Source organism: Orbicella franksi, chromosome 7, assembly GCF_964199315.1.
Source record: "Orbicella franksi chromosome 7, jaOrbFran1.1, whole genome shotgun sequence".
NCBI classification, from domain to species: Eukaryota; Metazoa; Cnidaria; class Anthozoa; order Scleractinia; family Merulinidae; genus Orbicella; species Orbicella franksi.
In genome coordinates, this window is record NC_138151.1 from 14,611,592 (window position 1) to 14,633,507 (window position 21,916).

At 39.3% G+C, this 21,916-nt stretch overlaps 1 protein-coding gene and 1 long non-coding RNA gene across 2 annotated transcripts; one reads left to right on the top strand and one right to left on the bottom strand.

Annotated features, from left to right (window-relative positions):
- Positions 1–6,474: 6,474 nt before the first annotated feature.
- LOC145493114 (DNA excision repair protein ERCC-5-like) lies at positions 6,475–18,927 on the bottom strand. The gene is made up of 16 exons (XM_081472516.1): positions 18,133–18,927; positions 16,924–17,099; positions 16,511–16,626; positions 15,871–15,963; positions 15,329–15,392; positions 14,755–14,895; positions 13,888–14,140; positions 12,450–13,696; positions 12,253–12,372; positions 11,325–11,538; positions 10,477–10,545; positions 9,983–10,058; positions 9,198–9,264; positions 8,923–9,047; positions 8,174–8,258; positions 6,475–7,763 (listed from the first exon to the last, which is right to left on the bottom strand). Exons 1-16 carry the CDS (start codon positions 18,218–18,220, stop codon positions 6,963–6,965), a joined length of 3,735 nt encoding a protein of 1,244 aa, XP_081328642.1. The 5' UTR covers positions 18,221–18,927; the 3' UTR covers positions 6,475–6,962.
- A 390-nt stretch (positions 18,928–19,317) lies between these two features.
- Positions 19,318–21,240, top strand: LOC145493812 (uncharacterized). The gene is made up of 2 exons (XR_014050179.1): positions 19,318–20,035; positions 20,549–21,240. It is a non-coding gene; the product is annotated as an uncharacterized LOC145493812 (long non-coding RNA).
- The last annotated feature ends 676 nt before the right edge of the window (positions 21,241–21,916 follow it).

Here is a 21,916-nt window from a genome sequence, read left to right on the forward strand (position 1 = left end):
CTTTATCTTTACCTCCTTTGAAAGACCGACAAGGCTGGCCTCGACCGGCCGGTCTAATATAATTCGCATTAAGCTCATATCGGTCTATATCCGTTTATATCCTGTCTTCAAGAAATTTAACGCGGAATCTTGTAAAACCTAGATTGCTAAAAATGTTTCAAAACGATAATTAATTAAATTGGTTTTATTTATTTCTTTTCCAATTCCCCCTTCCACAATTCCATAATTGTGTGTTGCTAGGCGACAAGGTGGGGTCACAAGTTTCGGGGTTCGACAATTTTCTGATTAGACAAATTAAAAAGAATATTGGTTACTCGTCGTGCACGGATAGGAACTCAAGTGTCAAGGTTTCAGGCCGTCGCCAAGAGATTCTTCACCAAAGATAGCCCCCGAAAACCGCAATTTCTACTCTGAATTTCAAGAAAATCTTACACAATTTTTACACAGATACGGCAGTTTCTTTAATTTTGTGATTCTGAAAGTCAGGCGGCAAAGAATTGAAGTGTACTGAGATTTTTGGAGAGACCTGAGAGCCCCCCGAAGGGTAGGCTCGATTTCCAGCCGATTTGGGAGTCCGGTTGTTTATCAATTCGAGCAGGCTTGGCTGTGATTGGCCCAAAAATACGATGGATTGACCAGTGATCCACCTGTAGTGTGGGGCAAGGAACGCGGGCTCACAAAACGGCTGGAAGTCGAGCCTACCCGAGGAGGGGGGGGGGGGGAGGTAATATGTTCCCTTGATCCCTTGAAAATGTCACCCTTTCTTTCTTGTCCCCTGTTAATAAATTCCATTGCTCCCCAAATGCCTTGTCAAAGTTCCTTGGCTTTAATAGCAGTTATGTCCGGTGTTCCCTCACATTACTCAAATTTATCTCAAAAAATCCCTTGTTCCCTTCAAATAAATGATCATGTTCCCTCGTTCCCCAAAACCCCACCCCTGTAGGTCACAAATGAGGTAATGCCAGTGAGCTGGACTCCGGAACGAGCGATCCGGTCTCGAATCCTGACCTTTTAGTCGTTGTTGTTGTTGTAATCTCGGACAAGACACTTTACTCCCACAATGCTTCTTTCCATCCAGGTCAAGAGAAAATGACATGGTTTCTTGATCCAGGGGTATAAATGCTTGGGGATAACTTTTTATTTTGCCTGTAAAACTAGTATTTTTATTCCTACAGTGAGTTTAAACTTTTGATCTTCGTAGGAAAGCTATAGCCAAAGATCTAGTTCAGTTTTACCTCGCAGTATTCTTATATATACTAAATTTTTTCACACGTAAACTTCCCCCCAAATATAAGCTAACTAGTTTTGAAACGCAAAATTTCCGGGCCCAACGGAAAGCACCGCGAAAATAATAAAGGTAAGCTCAGAATTACTTGCGGAATTTCGCGGTAAAAGATATCAATGATTAACTGCCATTGGTTTTGTTTTGTTCTTTTTCCGAGAGCAAAATAACACTTAATAGCAAAATGGAATAATTCAAATTCCAGAAGAGGAGCCTGGGAATATATATTTTAATAGTTCACTTAATCCTTAAATTTGAAACACAGCAGGGTTGTGCGTCAGAGGAGCCGGACGGATACGGCTGTTGGCCGAATGCACGAAAACAAAACGATGATAAACCTTGTCGATAACGAGAGTTATCGGAGGCTAGCTGTTAGGTAATTTAATTGCTCTAGAACTGAACGTGAGTTTTTGTCAAAAGCACCGCAATTGTATTAAAAATATTCATTTTCCCAAACAAAATAAAGTCGACTTGGACAAAGGGTTAAAATAAACCATCTTCGTGCTGAGATAAGAAAAGAACTTGTTATATGATTTTTTTTCGTAACTCCAATTTTAAGCACGTGTTAGCTGTACCTGGGCATAATAATTCTTTCGATTGTCGACTCTGGTGCTAAAATTTTAACTTTCCAAATAAATTGGGTTTTCAAAACACTTTCAATTGTTATCGATAGTCACAAATGGCACTTTTGTATCCGGACAATCTGTCAAATAAATACTTTTTGGTAGGAAGTAAATTTTGTCTGACGACTGAACAGCGATCGTTGTCTTGAAATTATATCATTATCACGGTTATAGGCTCACAGTTATCAATCCATGCTGAAAAAAAAGCGATAATTGAAAGTTGTTCCATTTTTCTCATTGCAGGTGTAAATAGGCTGTTTACTACAAGTGAAAACCGAAAACACCAAATCTTTTCTAACCTAAGTATCTGATTGAAAAAAAATATTGATACTTTTTGTTTTGGAATTCGCTCCTTTTCGTTGAATTTTTAGTCCCGATTTTATCAGTGTTTTGATGCGATTGTAGAAAATCACTCGCTACTTTCATTTGTTGGTACTGCAGGTGATTGACAAGGCGCCAAATTTCCTTTCAGCAAGTTCCGATAAAAATCTCTCGCAGAGAAAAATATTGTATCATGTGCCATGAATAAGGCAAATATTCAAAATTCGCCTTGACTTTAACAGAAATGTGAGCCGAACATGGACAAAAGATGTTTAGTTTTGTTAACGGCTGCCGACCTTGAAAACGTCAAATTGGATTTGGTTAAAGATTTAAAATTATTACTCCTATTCCCACTGCACTTAAAACCAAATTGTTTAGTTTGCTTTAGGGAAAAATGCGGGTGAAAATCAATGTTAATGACTTTAAAAATTGTTTTAGCCGGACTAGATAAAGTCACTTGCGATATTTAAGTTTACCCTCGCGGCTAAAAAAATATATCCAATTAAACTAACGTGTTTATAAATAGGGTTATAGACTTTGAAAACTCGTCGGCCATAATTCAGCCCAACTTTATCTGATTCACAATGAATGAAAAAAATCACGCTGTGAACATCCATAAATTCATCTCAAACAGGGTCATATTCAATGGTTTTAGCTCAGTTTACGTTTACATTTAGGAAGACAGTTTTCTGTATTCAATACACTGAACGGCCGCTTTGTATTCGAAACCCAAGAGAACAACTATTTGTTGCGCAAATGTTTACACCTGTCGGGCTGCCGACGGCAGATTTGCATTGTTTGAGCATTTAGAAAGAAAACAAGGCATTAAAAAGCCCTGTTATCAATCGATAAACCGATTTACGAAGCTTCTTCGTGAAAAGAAAGAAAAGACACACCTTTTTCTCATGCACATCTAACGCATTTACATTCCTTTCATGAAATATATCAATTATCCTTGTAAATTAACTTGTCTCACTACTGGAAAATAATGTTTCGAGAAATACACTCTGTAGCTTAGGAAATTCGGATTTTCTTTGATTGGTTTAAGCCCCCTCAAATTCGAGATTAAAACCGTTAATCGGCATTTGCAAGTTTGTCATTTATGCTTAAGTTTCGAAGTTCACATAAGGAGACTTTCCATTCCACGCAGTTTACGTGCGTTAAGTTAGTTTTCCAGTAAATTTCACGGTTAGTTTACGCTCGGTTTGGTAAACACAAGAAAACTGCAGCTATTTAGTCTTAACCTCGCGTAGACTAAACTTGGAATTCAAAATGAACTCGGGAACCAGCAGTGAGATTCATATAGTGATCTGCCTTGTGAATTCGCTTCAACTTCCCGCAGTGAGCCCAAAATCCCATTTGCACTTCATAATGGACAAATCTTCACAAAATGCCATATTGCTCCATTGATACCACGGCAAAACACAGCTAAACACCGTTTGGCAAGTAATTCTCGGGTTTGTGGGACGTCATTAGCATTTATGCAACCTCGGTGTACAAAATGTGAATAAACGAAATTTATATTCTTATCTTTACTGTTTATGGGGAGTCTGCCATGTTGTTTAGCAAGCCAGTCAATTCCAACACGATATTTTCTTCATTTCTGCTTCATTTACGTGTAGCAAAAATATCCGGCTTATCCCAGACTCTGTCTAAAAGAAGAAATAATATCCAGAAAAAAAGACTCAGAATTAAAGCGATCCATGTGTACTTGATCCAGTTCTCGCCTGCTGAGAAACTTCTACTGTCTTCGGATCGTTCACCTTTTCCTCCCTTTTTTCGTTCTTCGTTCTCGCGTTCGTCGACGAAGTTTTCGCTCCCACCTCCGGCAGAGAATGTTGCTTCTTTACGCTGGAATAAAAATGAAAGCCTTCGCTCTTTGGTCCATTTTCAGGCGAAGAAACAGGCGAACTTGGAGTCTCTTGGTCGTTGGTACATCCGCTGTCAGAATTCGCTCTTTCGTACATTCTCCGTCTCTGCGCTCGACGAATGTATGACAGCATGGTTTCTTGTTTCTTTCAACGTTGATTCAAGATACAAATTGTTATTTCTCTCTTCAGTAATTCAGTGAAATCGATGTGAGTACTTGTTTGACGACTATTTACATATTCTGTTTTCTTAAGGATTTGATATTATGAATAATAATGAGATAGGCGCAAAATTCAAACCCATTTATGGTAATTCATGAATATTCTTTCCCATAATTTCCTTCCCCGCAGTAAAAATACTCGTCATTTATTGTTTCGCCCTCAGAAGACAAACAATGCCAAAATGTTTCGAGAGTTTCCCGTGCACATCTTTTCGCGTCAAGAGAATAAAATTAAGAACATTCAGGTGCAAAGCGAAATTTTTATTGAAAAAGACAGATTTTTAACAATTCAAATTGTTTAAAGCTCCGCCTTGCATTTAAATGGTATTTAATAAATTAGTCGCCCTATCACTTTGGTTGTTCGAGCCATTGCAAACCAGGTCACAAATTCTATCTGCAGGGTTCGTTTTCCAGCGATAGAACTACAACGAATAATCAAATTTCTCGAGAAAATGCTGCCTGCTTGTTGAAAAAAACCGTATGACAATCTCATGTTTTTTTCTCCTCGGAGTCCGAGGATTTAATCAAACTTCTGTTGATACTTGTCCTTATTTACGATTTGTCCCTCGTTAAACTGTTCAAAATTGAACCAGCTTTTTTTAATGCAAGATTTCGTTTCTGTTCCTTTCTCTTACTTCAGACATTAATTGTGAATGCTTTTTATGGAAAATCTAAGGTGGCTTTATATTTTAAATTTCATGATTCTGCGAGGAAACTCATTCGTAATTGAGGTTGAACGACATTGTAACCGCAAGTGACTCTTTTACCTTACTTCAAAAGAAACATATTTAGATTAAACAACCCATCAAATATTTTGAGCGTTTTTGGCAAAATCGATTTCCTGATATCTCAAGGGCGTTGTCATTGTTATTTAAATCTATGCAGCATAAAAGCGTTGTTTTTAAGAGCATATGTTACCACTTAGAAAATTCTAGTAACTTATTCGTCATGTACATCGTATTCCTTCTCTGAAATAAACCTGTTTCATTTACTCGTCCAACAGTCGGCAAAATATTGTTTTTATTGATAATTTGTTCACGGCGTTAAGACACGCGCAGAGAAATCACTTTTAGCTTTGTTTCGTCTCAAATCTACCTTTGACGTTTAGTCGTATTACGAGTGACGGAAATTAATTTAAAACTCAGATACGGGTTGTTTCGCATGTTTTGTAATTACAGAATGCTCAGACTTTTGATGACTGTAGAAATTGTCTCGTGTCTACAGAGTTCAATTTCCCCTTCAATTCAGTATTGCTTCATGGAACTGTAATCTCTTAGATGCAAAGTCGCTTAAAAATATAAACCCGGTCATTAACATTTCAAGAGGTTTCCTTTTGATGATACACGTGCCCCCGAGAATAAATCTACCCATAAAAAGCCTTTACAGTAAAGCTAAGCTCATGATAAATTATCCGGATTTTTACGGTATCAAAATATATTTAATATATAAAAGTACGGTTATGATCTATACAATGCTTCATTTTCATGATTTTTCTCATTTTATTTCCAAGATGATGTTTTAAATATTTTAATAGCCTTGTTTACTGCGAATGTCAAATGCCACACTGAACCCACATAAATATTTCACCTCTAATATCACACACACACACACACACACACACACAAAAAATAATAATAAAAAATAAATAAATAAACAAAAATAAAAATAAATCTAAATAGTTCTAAATTGAAATCTAATCAATTTGATGGCACAAGCTGTCCTGGGTCAACCAAGTTGGTAGTCCGCCATAGCGATTGCATACAAAGTGCAATGTAATTTTTCCAACAACTTCGTTGTAAAGACTCTGTAAATTGTTGTATAACTTAACTTTGCTACACTATTGTCTGACATTTTTATCAAACAAGGAAGCACGCGTAAAATAAGTGCACAAAATTAACAATCTTTCCAACAGTCACTACTAAAACACTACAGTGAAAACCCACGTATAAGAACCTGATATTTGCCATTTTATACCTAAAAATATAAGAACCTGTTTAGGCAAGCAAGATCAAGCAAGTTCTTATATGTTGGTTACAATTAAATTATGATGAACATTTCAGCCAAGGAGGGTGACCTTGAGATTGCAAATATATTTACAAGAAAAAACGTAATATAACTTGCTGAGAATAAATACTGTATATTTAATGACCAAGCCCAAGTTAATTTATTTTCCTGGTAATCAACAACTACATCTCCTTCATAGAAATTAAGAACCTAATCCAGAATCTTCTTAGCCTAAATTGCCAATAGCTACCTCAATTTTGCCAGACTTTTTACAGGCGGGTTTTTACTGCATATTGCCTCTTCCAAAATGAGGCCTTGTAAAACGCCTGTGGCGTGAAGAATCAGTTTCATTCACATGGTATCGAGCTTTCGAGTAAAACTAATCTTCATGTGAGAGGCTTTTTACGACTTTTGCTACGTCTTGAGTCGGGACAAAAGGTAACTCTTTAAAATCAAAATTTGTACAACCCCTTGGGGAAGGAATAAAATTTGCGCAGCCTCTACGCAAGAAAATTGTTTTTTTGTTATGCCACGAAAGAACTACCGATCGCTGCTTCATATATTAGATACTTAATAAATTATATGCAATTTAAAAGAGGACGTGGGACCCTCACATCCCTTTTCCCCCTTATACTTCCCTTCGTTATCTCCCTCGTCCCCTCCCCTTCCCCCTCCCCCTCCCCCGTCGAAATACGGACACGGGTTTTGGCCCTACATAAAAGTCCTCATCGTTTTCGTCTCCATCTGTACTATCAGAGGTTGAAGTTTCTTCCTCGGCAAGGTCCACGCGGTCTTTCCCGCGCCTGCTCGCAGAAGTACTGCGCTGTTTTCTCCTTGTTTTTACGTTGTTTGTGTACACATCATCGACTTGTGTTTCTACTCTGTTATTGGCAGATGTTGAAGGCCGAGCGCGAGTTCTTAGAGTTCTCTGATTGCTGCCTTTACTGATAAAGTCTTCTTGATTCTCCAGCGAGGTTATCTTGCTTGTTTGCTGACAGGAAGATTTCTCAGAATTTTGTGCAACAGAAGCTTCCAAATTAGGAGTAGCACTACTGCTCTTACGCGCTTTCCCTCGGCCGCGTCCCCGACCTCTAGATCTTCCCCTTGAGCGGTTCACCTCTGGAGAGCATGCGCCAACTTGGTCGTTCTCTCCCTTCGCGCGTTTTACTCGATTTGCACCAGTCTCGTCTTCCTCTTCGCCTATACTCGCTTCTGTTGAGAGAGATCTCTTTTTATCTTGAACCCTCTTTATTTTCGTCGTTTTACCAGATATTTTATCACTGTGCTTTTGGTGCTTTTCGTTATTTTCACCTCCGTCCTCACTGTCGCTGCTGCTACTCGAGGGATTAAACGTACGATTCAAAACTCGTTGAATCCGTTTGCTTTTAACTTTTCTCTTCTCTTGGAATTTCACTTGGAAATATTGATCAATCTTTATTTGCGCCTACAAGAAAAAAAAAAAAAACAAAAGAAAAAACTAAACATCCGATAGATGTTAAGGTACAATTTTCAACCATAAAACATAATAACCATTTAAGCCTGAATAAACATTTTTCAAAAGCAATTCTAAATTAGCGTTCTGCTTTCAAACAACCGAAGCCTGGTAATTGCCACGCAACGCTATTCTAGGGACCAAACGTTGCGTGACTGTTGAAACTGAAAATAACGCTTGAAAAATGTAGGAGGCAATCGCACATTCGTTACAAATCTCCGTATCGACTGTCGGCAAGCCTCTTTGATTGCTGTACGTGACCATTTTAGCGCTATACAATGTCTACAGCATAGCGACTCACAAGCCACGGAGTAAAGCGGAAGCGTAACATGAGGAGAATGAACCTCTCTATACTGACTAACCTCGTTCTTGTTGAGTTGTTTTAATACTGGCAATAGAATCTCATCTGTCCTTGAAGAAGACCAACCAAGCTTTTCGGAAGCGTACGTGAGCATGTTAAGGTGTGATTGAAATGTACTTTCTCTTAACAGTACAATAAACCATAAGCACACAGGTGATGAGAATTTACAGAGTCATCATCTAAGGGACATAGTCCTAGGTAGCTGGCTTAGAGGGTATGGTAAGGTACTAAGGTAAGCTAGGGTAAAGTCTGTATACAAGCTAACTGGCCCATCAGACCGAAGCTTATCTCGGTTTCAATAGCATGACTTCAGCGACTAGGAGTATTTCTACTTTCCTCTGGATGTGATACTGGTCTATCGCAGGGTTGGTTTAGCGGACAGGAGCTTAATTCTGGATTTAGAATCATTAACAGACAAAGGGTATCGCCACATTCCCTGCATGGGATGCTTGTTCATCGCTAGCTTCACTCACCCCCTACCACCGGCCCTCCCTCCCACTACAAAAATCCTTTTTGACAAATTGCTCTCATCAATTTGCCGGTACCGGTTTATACTCCAAAGTGGAGATAGGCACTGTGAGAGTAAAGCGTCTAGCCTAGAAACACGACACGACAACTCCAGCAACGGATCGAATTCAAACTTTTATCGGGCGTCCGACACTTTGAGCTTTTAAACGAGAAAGGAGACTTTTGCGAAAAGTACAAGTTTAGAGAAGTGTTTCAGTAAATGCCATTGAACTCAAAGGATATAATCTAAGAGAATGCAGGTCTGGTTTTCCCCACTCAAACAGCTCCGTTGATTCATCAACTACTGGATGCAGATAAGCTTCAAACACTTCCTCAGACGGAAAATCAGCCGGCAATACCACAGACCTCTAAAATGAGCAAAAAAAGATCGATAAGGATTGACAACTTTGTGATGACATATTTTTGTTGGCTTTCTAAACTTCTCGACCAATCAGAAACAAAGATTGTAAGAGTCATTCTGCAAGAGAAGCACTCGCTTCTCTTCAGTGATCTCTTACCATTTTCCTTTTGACTTTAGTTTCTTGGGGATGCTTTGTTCGCTTCTGTACTTCCTCATGCCATAATCTGAAAGATATGAAGAAAAGACTGATCATCGCAGTTCTACACACAACTTAAGCAGTTGTGAAATAAAGGCCTGAAAAAAAATTCAGGCTTGGCCGGAATTCGAACCCATGACCTCTGCGATACCGGTGCAGTGCCCTACCAACTGAGCTATCAGGCCAACGGGGAGCTGGTCACCTTGTAAGTTCGGAATATACCAGCAGATGGTGAAAGAATGCAAGTTATCATATGAAAGATCATATATTTGAACTGTGGAAAAAGATATTAAGACATGATTGCTCATCGCACTTATATACACAGCTTCAGCAGCTTTGAAATTAAAGCCTGAAAAAATTTAGGCTTGAACGAGATTCGAACCCATCACCTCTGCGATACCGGTGTAATGCTCTACCAACTGAGCTATCAGAGCTAACTGGGGGCTGGTCACTTTGTGAGTTCGTTATATACCCGTAGATAGTGAAGAATACAAGTGAATATATGAAAGATCACATATTTGAACTGCAGAGAAAGATATGAAGACATGATTGATCGTCGAAAGATTCACGCAGGAAAAAGAGAGACAAAAACCTGAAGAAACACCCTTGTGACAAGCTGATCCCTAGACTCCAACAGAACGAAGCTGTAGAAACGAAATAATTGACTTTTCCACCCCTTTGTATTCTTCAATTTTCAAAACTAGTTGCCTTCATAGGGTTCAAGCTGCACAAAGATTTCAACTTACTTGAACTTCTTGAGTCCTTCAAGCCGCTCGCCAGAAAACTCATGTAAAATCTCCATAGCACTAACTGCGCCAACACCTGGAAAAAGAAGACAAGTCCATTAGAGAGATAAAAGACAGATAGTTACCCGCGCACTCTCCAGAAAATGTAGCACTACTTGATAAATGCGAAGGGAGTGACGGTCCGTGACCAACTAAGGTTTATTAAAACGTTACAGCGGCATTGCGTGACACCTTAAATGTGAACCAAGTGCAAGTGAATCTAGGGAGTGACACTGCGTTACCGTCTAAGTTTTTTAGTAACGCTAGACAGCGAGTCTCATGTGGCGTGACAAATCACGTCTTGTAAGAACAGTACAAATACATGTAAGAGTTGGCAAAGCTAGTATTTTTCCTTTAGAACCACTTTTTCCCTTTTTACAATTTCATGCTGTAAGTGGGTTAATTGATTTGTTCGTGACAATACAAATCACTTGGATGCTCTAACGTTAACTTACCTGGTATGCCTTCAGTATAGTCACTTCCGGTGAGGAAAGCGATGCAGATAAGTCGAGAACGGTCTAGCGCTAAAACAAAACACAACTCGTTTGACTAAAATTAAAACAAAAAGCTCAGAAATAATGTTTGCCCTGGAGGGAGTCCAATATAAAGAGGACGGGGGTGCTCGTCGGAAGTTTTTAAAAGAACCCCTGAGAGGTAGCATGATCCTGTTCTGTGGGCGTCGCTTGAATTTTTCTCACCCCTAAGAGGCACCAATTCTAAAACAACACATTAACTGACGCTCGTAATTTTCAATAGCGATAACGACGATTGCTTCGAATACCTTCTACTCATAGAATTGATTGTCAAATGTCTCCTGTAATATTTTGTTTCGGCTCAATATCCTTAAAGGTACAGTTAAAGCTCCCGCAGTGGACCTTTAGAGGCTGAAGACCCTAAGAGGTACCAAAACCGTCACCAAAACCGCTCTTTCAACCCCTAATCAGAATACGATGTGTCGAATAGACCATTTTACAGTTGTCTGCTCAGTGACCTGGCCTTTGTATGGCAGCGAGGCTAGAGTTGACCTTGTTTTGATACAGACCTCACTGCTTTTGTCATGTAAATGCACCTAGTTAGCATCAGAACAACTTGTTTTACACAACAAAAGCAGTGAGGTCTGTATCAAAACAAGGTCAACTCTAGCCTCGCTGCCATACAAAGGCCAGGTCGCTGAGCAGACAACTGTAAAATGGTCTATTACACTGTAGCTTTGCCCGGCTTTGCCGAGCCTGAGGAATGTTCTTAAAACGACTTAACTGAAGAAAATACAGGAGAATAGAGGAGAAGGAATGCCCAAATTTACCAAGATTTCTCTGGACCGCATCGCTTTCGAACATCTCCACATGTTTATTCTGGTTGAAAATGTTCTTGTAGACTCGTCTGCCGCCGAATAAGAATATATCACTGTCGTCCGTGATGGAGCCTTGTGTTAACCCGAGCACATCTAACATTGCACACTGGGCTTCGGCCTCCATAGGGCTCACAAGATACGGGACACCAAACAACTGGAGAAGTTCCTGAGGGAGGGGAGAGAAGGTTACTTTTGTGGCACACTTCTGTAATTCCTCAGTAGGAGAAGGTGGGAAATGTCACTTTACATGTGAACATGCAACTTCCTGGAAGGGTCGTCAAGGAATCTTAATCAATCAAGGAAATAAGGCCAAAAGGAAAGTTTGAGGAAAAACGGATGGTAAATCCCTGGAGCTGCAATGCAAGATTCATTCTGAGGGAAGCGACTTTCCATTCAAGACCTTCAGAGATGAACGCAACACAACATAGCTGAGTGGTTTAGGTCCCGTTCACACTACACCGAAGGAATTTGAAAACGTAGCTTTATTGCTATGGTTAGGCCTACAGTCCACACTAATCCGTCACGAAAACGGAGCTTTTCGAAAACGCTCTTCAAGTAATTTGAAAACGCCGCCTTTTCATTTTCGTGTGGACGGAAATCATTTTGAAAACGGAGCGTTTCGAAAACGATGGCGTCACGCGTTAATCACGTGATCTCCCTGCCAGAGTTTTCCTCAAACACAAATGCAAAATGACCGGTGATTGTTTCGTTTTTAAATTCCTCCGACGTCCTGTGGACGGAAAACGTTTGATGCGTTTTCAGAGTGAAACCTCCGTTTTCAAATTTCTCCGGCGTATAGTGGTCGGGGCCTTAGAGAGCTCATCTTGTAATCCAGAAAACAATTTAAATGTTTACACCAGTGTGGCCAGCCAGCTCTCACCTGACACTCAGCGAACATCTCACTGGATACAGTGGCCGCTATACGGTTCTGTCTGGCTTGTTCTGACGCTAGAGATTTCTGCTCCGATTCAAGATCCATTCGAATGTCTTCCAACTCGTCCTGAAAGAGAAAAAAATTGCTACATCACCGAGGATTTCGTTACATCAAGACCACACAGTACTTTGCATTACACCTACCACTGTGGCACCCTGCCATTCCACAGGGAGACCAGACAGTCCCGCCACAGGCTCATCAACATCCATCTTAACTCTCCCTTCTTCCGAGGAGTCTTGTTTTTCCATAACTGACATATCTTCATTATCTTGTGCGTTTATATCTAAATGAGCGTCTTTCTGCGTTCCAGATAGATGTAAATCGTCTTGACCTTCCTCAGTGGTTACATCTGTTGAGAGCGTGCTTTGGACTGGCGAAACAAAACTCTGCTTATCCTTAGCGACATCAATCATATCATTTTCTGTGCGTGTGGTTTGAACTTCTTGTAAAGCATCAGAAGAAACAGCATTCGATTTGTCTTTGGCAACATCGTTAGTAGCATCTGCTGAGATCGTGATTTCAACCTCTTGCATAGAAACATTACTCTTTCTATCTTCAACAACACCATCTTCTTGTTTGACCAAAGCTGTCACATCTTCCACTGAACTAGCTTCAGATTCACTTTCACTAATACACACTGCATCTATAACTTTTTCTTGTCCCTTCGTCCCCTCGTCAATAACTAAAGCTGTCTGCATGTTTTCTGTTCCTTCAATATTGGTGCATTCCTGCTGTTTTTCTAAGGTTTCCATAACCTCGACACTTTCCGACTTGCCAAGGGGCAGTTCTTTTTTTTCTGCAATATTACTTCCATCACCTGTATTAGCCGTTAAATCAATAACAGTTTTCTGACATTTTGAGTTTTTCCATTTCTTTATAAGATCATCAAGTTCTTTTTTCTTGTCTTTAATTTGAGTCAGCAGTTCGGTATCTTCATCAGAATCCCTCGCAAAGATCACCTCCCTTTCTGGATTGCTTCTTCCACGAAGCTGGTCTAAGTGAGAATCTTGAAGATCACGTTTCTCCGGTTCATGTTTTGATCCAAGGTCGTCACAACCTTGAGAAATCTGTTTTTGAAGCTCTTCTTTTTCCACTATATTATCATATTTCCCTAACAAAGCTTTCTGAAGTGACTTTTTAATCTTCACTGGAGAAAAACTAAAAGAACTCTTCTTTGCTTGAGGACTCGTGGGCGAAAGACAAGCTTCTGCCACATCCAACAAAGGCGACAAGTTTTCCGAGTCGCTGGAACAAAGTTCAGGAATATCAAAGCTTGGAACTTTTGCTGCCGATGATGGCTTGGGACGTGGATTTGTCCAGCTTATTATTTCACAGTCTTGACCTTCTCGGAAGAAACCTCCCTCATTGGAAAAATCCTTTGAACATGCCTCTGAAAAAATAACAATCAAGAATTCGAAAAAATAAGTTATGAAAATTTGGTTGTCCGTTAGATGAAGACAATATTCCCTTGTTGATGAATTTCTCTCCTCTCATCACCGGTCTGTTTGAAAATGTATTAAAATCGGAAGGAGAATATTGATCTTGATCATTCATTAACATTAAAATGTTTGAATAACTTACCGTCACCAGTTTCCTGCTTGTCAGCCTGTTGTGATTCGTTTCGTTTTATTAGGATATAGTGCGAACTGTCTTCTGACAAAATCTTTTGCGATTTAACAGCAGTGTTTTCTCCAACGGAGTCTTCCGACGCAATTCCTGCCAGCTCTCCCGAATGTCGTTCATTCATTTCTTTGTAGAGTTCTTCAAGTCGCTGGTTCACTTTACCTCGCTTTAGGACTCCTTCCAGTTGAAAGCTGGAAAAGTCAGTTGCTTGCTAATTGAAAGAAAAGAAACGGAAATTTTGCTTCAGGTCTGAGGCAAAAAGTGTAGTTTGTCATCTGATGTAGCTGTTGATAAAGTGTTCAAGGTCTGTTTCTTGTCTGGCAATTGCAAGATAAACATATTTGTTGGAAGTGAACGACGTAAGGGGTTTTAAAAACGTTATGCTCTCAACTCTTCACGGGAAAGAAGAGAGTCTGGTTTTCAGGTTAAAAACAGCAACTGAGCCAAATAAATGTAAAAGGTTATTACAAGTCTTCATCAGGCCTAAATGTTCCATAGTGCTAAAAATTATCCCCCAGCATCAAATTTGCCAGTACTTTACATTACACACCTACTGTAACAGAGAATCTAACTTTGAAGATTGCACAATGTTTCGTATTGTGTAGTTCCAGAAAATATCCATACCTACCCCACCAAAGGGAATTTTTCTAAGTCCCCCCTCCCACCCCTCTGGAAATTCCGATTGAACTTCACACATTTCTTTAAATTTTTTGGTCTACAGAAACCCCCACCCCCCAGGAAATTCCAATCCCTTCTGTGGCGGGAGTATGGATATTTTCTGGAACTGAACATTCTCACTGTAAGAATTTTCCATGATTGTCATACCTTTGAAATATGAAAATTATTCTTGCTTATCCACTTTCTCTCTGCTTGTACCTCTTTGATCAATTCATGTTGAATTTCTGGTGGTAATGCCTTGAAGTCTTCTGAATCAATGTTTATTCCACTGGGATCCTGAAAAGTTTCCTGTTTGGAGGAAAAAGATAGTAGCAAATGAAAAAAAGAAAAAAAAAAAACAGAAACCACTTGAGAACTTGATACACTAATGTCATGTGATTTAGAAACTGCCACTATGACTGTACATGTAGGTAAAGGTACAGTCTGTACATGTACATGCATATGAGCCAAGAGGCCCATCAGGCTGGTGCTTATAGTATCTCTTGTCTCAGCAGCACAAAGCAACCACGAGTATTTCTACTCCCCCTTGGATGGGATTGCTAGTCCATCACAGGGTTACTCCTAGCATTAATTTTGTCCAAGAACACAACACAATGTCCCCAGCCATGGCTGGAACCCGGATCACTTGATCTGGCTGTAAGCACACTAACCATGAGGCCACCATGCCTCTACTTATGAACAGATGGTAAGTTATGAACTCTGTTTACTACATGAACAGTACCTCCAAGTGCTGGCTACGGAATTGTTCCAAGATAGGAGTGTCTAGATCTTCATCTTCTGGTGAACTTAAAATACAAGATGAAGAAGGTTAACACTTAGCATGAGCATATTCAAACCTATCATACCAAGCAAATCTGGTTTACAAATATGTATATTTGATGGACTGGAGGAGCTAAAACAACCAAGAAGTCCTCCAGTTTTCATCTTCAAGTTGGCAAATTTACAGATATCATAGTTAGAAATGAAACTTAAAGGAGCTCAGTCACGCATATTGAAACGTTTAGCCTCAATTTTTCAAATTTGTTGCTTGTAATCCATGTTAATCTTCTCCATCCTTAGCCATCCTTGTTCCTTTATGGTTTATCATTATCTCTTTGGTGTTTTTCTATCTTATTAAACTGTTATTTTCAGGTTTCCTACCATTTAAAGATAATTTTGTATGTGGCCAAAATAACTCAAAATACCGTGACTGAGCCCCTTTCACTCGATTAATGGCTTTTTACACATGTAAATAAATCACTTTTTACATGTATATTCCCTCACCTTTTAACGTCTGTTGCTGAGCTTGATGGTAAGGGAGGAAGCTCAAACACGTCAGGTTCTCTTGGGCTTTTACTTCTTACAATAGTGGTTGTACTGAAATGAATTATATCAATTTATAACTATTAAGAAATAGAAACCATGTACCCTGTTTCTATCAAGTTCTAGAAACACGATTGTTTAGGAGAATGACAAATGCTGTGGAAACATGAGCCGACAGCTGACAGGTGAGTGTTTCCACAGCTTTTTTGAGGTCTCCCAAACTTCCACGAGTGTTTCTAGAACTCGATAGAAACACAGAGAACAAGTTTTCTATTTATTTTAGAAAATTCTGCAGTGAATAAATGAAAACTGGTTTACTTTGATCATAAAACTGTTAAGTCTCTTTGCTTGTACCATCATTATATCAACAGCTTGTGCTGGTTCTGTGTTTCTATCAAGTTATACATGTAGCAACACGATTTTAAACCAATCAGCGCATGCATTTTGCAATTAACAATATCTGTTATTACTTATTTCATGTGGTTGTAATGTATCTAACCTTTTATTACTAATAGAGATCAGTGTGGCATTGAAGAAAAAGGGAAGATTAGGGAGGTAATCACAAAAAGGATAAATTGCCTTGCACAATAAGTACACATACCTCGTTCTTTTTGTTACAGTTTCAAGAGCTTTTGCCTTCAAGTAATTTTTCACAATTTTTTCTGCAGCTCTATTCGATTTATGGATAGCTTTAAATCTCTGTTCCTTTCTTGCAGCCTGGTGGAAATACAAAAAAAAAAAGAAAAGAAAAGAAAACATCAAATTACTTTAAATTAAGTCAAAATTTTTCTGTAGCATGTGCCTCAGGAGGCAAGATTGGGTGCTCTTGCCTGCTCGAGACTTCCTACTGTAAGTATGGTGTCCTGTATGCCATATACATGTAATAAATCTTTTATTGACTAAGCTTGTTCAAATGGTAAAGAAATCTGGAAATTGGCATACACTGGAGATCTTTATTTTCGTGTTTATGGACATTGACCTCATGCTTGGTAAATAACACATAGTTATTGTTACCAGTGTCTTTTTCTTGAGATGAGGGACTCCACCATCAAAGACAAAAACTGGTTTAATCCTGTAATACAACAGTTTGCAGACACGACTGAACAAGCCAACCAGATGTGCATTGGGAACTGGGTTTCCGTGCTTGTCACGCATTCCCTTCACAGACTGATTCAGTAACAGACTGGCATCTGAGTAATGTCAAGGTTAAGTAACTTAAACACAGGGATCATGACTACCAAAAGGCATCCACAATTGAGTGTCGATCGATACCCTCAATGAACAGTCCATTGACATCTCAATCGACGCTCACTTGATTTATAGTTGGTCAACAGTTAGCCGAGTGTTGACCGACTCATAGGTATTGATCAACACTTGATGACATGTCTGCGGAAATTAGTTGATTCTCGACTGGCTGTTGACTGAGATGTTGATCGAGTGTTGACCAAATATTGATCAAGATGCCAATTGAATATTGATTGAGATGTCAATCAAGTGTTGATTGAGATGTCGATCAAGTGCCAATCAAGGGTCAATTGGGGGTATCAATTGATGCTCGACCCTGGAGGCCTTTAGTACAGATGATCTAACAAATGTCTAATGCAACGATGACATCACTACCTGTCCTTTGTCAACTTCTGCTATACAAATTTTTCCTACTAGAGGTTAATGAGCATGGATAGAGGTCAGAATAGAATAAGCTAAGACCCATAATATTTTATGCATAATAAATCTTGCCAGAACAGGTGCTACATAAATGTTCTAACTCTCTCAGATTGTCTATGAGTCTCCAGGATGAAGTCAGTCTCTCGGATTCACATACATGCCTTGGTTTGGTTCCTAAAACTTCTGCATACAGAGGAAAGTACGTAAAGTACGTATCACCACCCTTTTTGGCCGATCTGCATGGGCAATTTCGGGGTAAAAGTTTCGCATCTTTGACGATCCTGATCTAGAAATCAGTCGAAAGGAGCCTTTATTTTTGACCCGCAAATCTCTGGGTTCTACAAAGAACTACTTTCAAGTAAAACTGACGATCCACCCGGATTTGGACATTTTTCATTTCCTAGTGCTGTTGTTTACAGTTTAGGCCCCATTGTCTTGCATCGCGTGCTGAAATTTTTTTCTTGATTATATAGCTAGCTTCTTGTACGAACGAGCCAATTGTTCACAAGTGAAAATGTGTCAGGCTTTGTTATATAACAAGCTTTATGCAAAGGATACCAACTCCAAGAACTTTGTTCTCAAGAGATTCTAATGTTACTGGCCGGCCAACAGATTCCAAGAGCTGCCAAAGACCTTTCACCCCCATCACAGCTTTGCAAACATCAACTTTTCCATAAAGATTTCAGATCTTACGATACATCTATACCAAAAATAAATAGTTCCGCCTGTGTCGATTTGATAACGCGATTTACAAAGTGCTACGAGGAAATTCTAACCATCGAAAAAAGTCTTCGACGTCGTCCATCTTGGAACTTTCTTGAAAAGTTAACCGCTGGTTGTTTTGCTCACATTTAACCTCGTTTCCAGGAGTCTCATTGTGTCTCATGCTTTGCAACGAGGCTGTGCGTGGGTGGGAGGTGAATCTTTTGGAATTTTCTAGATCTCAGTAGCGTGACATTACGTCGTGTCTATGAAAAGACACTAATTCTTTCGTTTTCCCTTTCGCTAACTACCAGTAAACAAGCTTTTAGCAGAAACAAAGGAAATATAACATAGGAATAAATTTAGCGAGGCAAAGATAAAGGTTGTTTTGACGAAAACAGTTATGTGAGTGGAAAAAAGCACATTTGTCACGCTTTAGATTTTTGCCCACCGAGTTCATTCGTATATATTTTGTTGATTTTATTATTCCTGTAGTAAAACCTTCAATTCATTCTGTAGGATTACACTGCACTTTCTTAGAATGTGCAAGTTAGCCATTTTTAGTAATCTCGACTTCATACCAGGGAAAAATACTAAAGAAAAATAATTTCTTGCTGAATCTGAACGCCCCCACCCACACCAATCGGAAATCAAAATGTTTTGTTCCTGTGGCTAGGTGGCAATCGCATGACTCCAACTGAAAGGGAAAATCCCTCGTTAGACAAGTCATTGACTTCCGTCAAAGGGCCAACCGTTGAACAAGCCGAGAGTGTTTTAAGAGATTTTGTTTATGTTTCAAAGTGCTTGTCCCAAAAAGGTCACGTTGAGTCGACCAAGGAAAACGTGACTCGTCTCAGCGCTCTTGAACACACGTACGCGAACTTAACACCACACTCGAAAGTCGCCGCCCTTTCAATAACATCGACAAACACTCAGGGAGAAAACAAACCTTTATTAGGCCATACATGAAGATTTCTTCATGATGACCCGTTTTTGGTAACCACAAGCCTTTGTGAGTGTGTCGGGTGACGGGAGGGGAGGGTGGGGAAAGAGTAGAACTGCGTTTTGCGAACACCTTATTTCTTTGCATATTACATCACATATGTTTATGCCAGAATGAATAATTTCTGTAAATGAAGAAGTCAAATTTAAACAGGAGAATGTTTAATCAGTTCTTTATTGTCTCAAGCAGGAATCTCAGTGTCCGCGACCTGTAAAATGCCTCCGCTCTCCATTTTATCAGAAATTTCTTTTTTCCTTTGGTATCAGTTGATAATAGCTATTACATCATCGTTAATAAAAGAAAATTTACTCTGAAAATGCAAGATGTTGGAATCGCGGGATTTTACATTATTCAATGCCAAAATAATAAATTTCAAATTCGAGGTCGATGCGCGTAGGTTACGGGCGAGAGATGTTGTCACTTCCGCGGCGACTTCTAGATGCTACAGCGCATACCCTTTTTTAGAAGCAAATCAAATTTTCAGCAATTATAAATATCTGGTTCGATGGTTGGCAATTCATTCACTGCCAGTTCCAGTCCGGAATACAAGCTGATCAAGAATTTTATCAAGTGCTCAGGACATCGGAAGACTTGTAACCGAAATGGAAAGTTTCTTGGACCCCAAAGTAGAACAGCTACTGGCCAAGAAATCTGACACAGAAAGATTACAAGCGATCGCCTTTTCCATCGCATGTCTTTGTACTGGACCGACTCCATTTCAACCTCCAGATTATTTCCACATCCCTAGGAGCAAAGGTAAATATATTATCGAAGTCATTTATACTGTTTCCGTCACTGTATGCGAGACCTCAAATTGTGATACATGTATAGAGTAGCTTTGAGCTTACTTAGAATTTTTGTTGTTTTATTTTACTGTTCATTTTTACAGTGTAATATTATTGCCGATCCACAATCATATTGAACGTTGTAAAAAATAAATTTTTTCCGCAATAAGTCATAAAGACCAATATATCTAAATTTTAGATTGGTTTGTACTGCAGATTGTATATTTAAAGTACTCACAAAGCCAATTCGGCGCAGCCTGGCTGTACTTACTTACTTGTCTTTTTCTTAAGGTTTCGAATTATTATAAAAGTCGATAAGAAATAGAAAAAGAAATATTTGACTAGTTTAATCGTGGAATTCACTCGTAAATTAGAAATGATATTCATTTCAGGTACGTTCTGGTGATTAATTCTAAAAAAAATCTAGTTTCTAGAATTTTCTTTCTTTTAATAGACTATACGTGTTTTATATTTCTTTTCATAGCGGATACAGAGGATGTAAAACGGCAAACTGAGACACTGAAGGAAAGCAAAAGTCTTTGAGAGCTCCCTACAGTACAGTACCTTTTCCACTGACAGATAAATGATAATCTACCAATCACTCAAACGTGGTGTTCCAGGGAAAATTATGTAACGGGACTGACACGTTCTGACATCCGTTTTCACACGTGGGTGCCGGATGTTGCGACGCGATGCCTAGGGTGATTGCGTGACAAATGACTACTACGTGATGGCCAATGTTAACGACGTTGTCAACCTTGTTGTGAATTCCTGCGAAGCAATATGTTGGTTAACAGGTGGACACAACAAGCAATATTTGTGGATTATAACGTGTACAAAAGCGGCAATGTATGTAATTTTCGCTGTAAATTTTGAGTACAAAACGTTGAATAAAATGATTTGAGAATAACATACGCTGGTATTAATATTCTCCGCATTCGAATTTTCTAGATCGCAGGCGTGACATTACGTCGTGTCTATGAAAAGAAATTTTTAGTTTCGTTGCGTTTTCCCTTTCCCCCGCCTACACAGTAAACAGTATTTAACAGAAACAAAGGAAATCTAACCACAGAAATAAATATAGCGAGGCAAAAACAAAGGCTGTTTTGAATAAAATAAAAAGCAATTTAATGACTGGCTAAGTGTACCGATTTGTCACCCTTTGGTTGGACCAAGGTCATTGCTGAGAGAGCTGTGTTCATTTCCCTTTAACGATGTTTAAAAAACTTCAATACGCTCTATCAGAATAAACTGTTCATTCTGAGAAAGTACAAGTCATTTTTAGTAATCCCTACTTCATCCCAGGGAAATTACTAAAAACGTCTATTTTTTGATATCAAAATGTTTAGGTTTTTTGTGTACTAAAACGGTAATGTATGCATTTTCCGCCATCTCTGCGAAAACTGTCGAAAGTTTGCATTGAACCTTGTGAAATGTGTCAGGGAAGAAAAAGTGTACGTTACCACATAGCCTGCGATCATACCTTCCCCTCCTTATATTCAGACGTGGAAAAAAAAAACGCCTGATCGCAAGTTAGTTACCACATGGTACGAACTTTTGTCACTAATAACTACTTCCCTCTCATTGTCAGAAAGGAGAGCAGGAAAATGTAAGCTGTCGCAAGCAATTATGCTTTCCTGTCAGTCAATGAGACTGAATCTCAACTGACACCTAAATATAGAGTTTGGTTGAGCGTTTCTTAGACGGCTGGGAGGGTCTGGCCCCGGCTGGAAGGGCCGAGAAAGAAATGGCTGAGAGCTAGAGAAGTGGCCTAGAGGGGTTGGGATGGGGGCGGCTGGGATGGGGAGGCGGAGTGCCTCTGCTCCTCTGCTCCTCTCCTCCCTCTTCTCTC

Excerpts from the sequence above, each read along its gene's own strand:
- LOC145493114 (XM_081472516.1), bottom strand. The coding sequence starts at position 18,220 with ATGGGGGTGAAAGGTCTTTGGCAGCTCTTGGAATCTGTTGGCCGGCCA. Across the intron at positions 15,964-16,510 it reads ACTGTAACAAAAAGAACGAG|TACAACCACTATTGTAAGAA; the intron begins GTATGTGTACTT and ends AATTCATTTCAG. Across the intron at positions 11,539-12,252 it reads AGATGTTCGCTGAGTGTCAG|GAACTTCTCCAGTTGTTTGG; the intron begins GTGAGAGCTGGC and ends CCCCTCCCTCAG.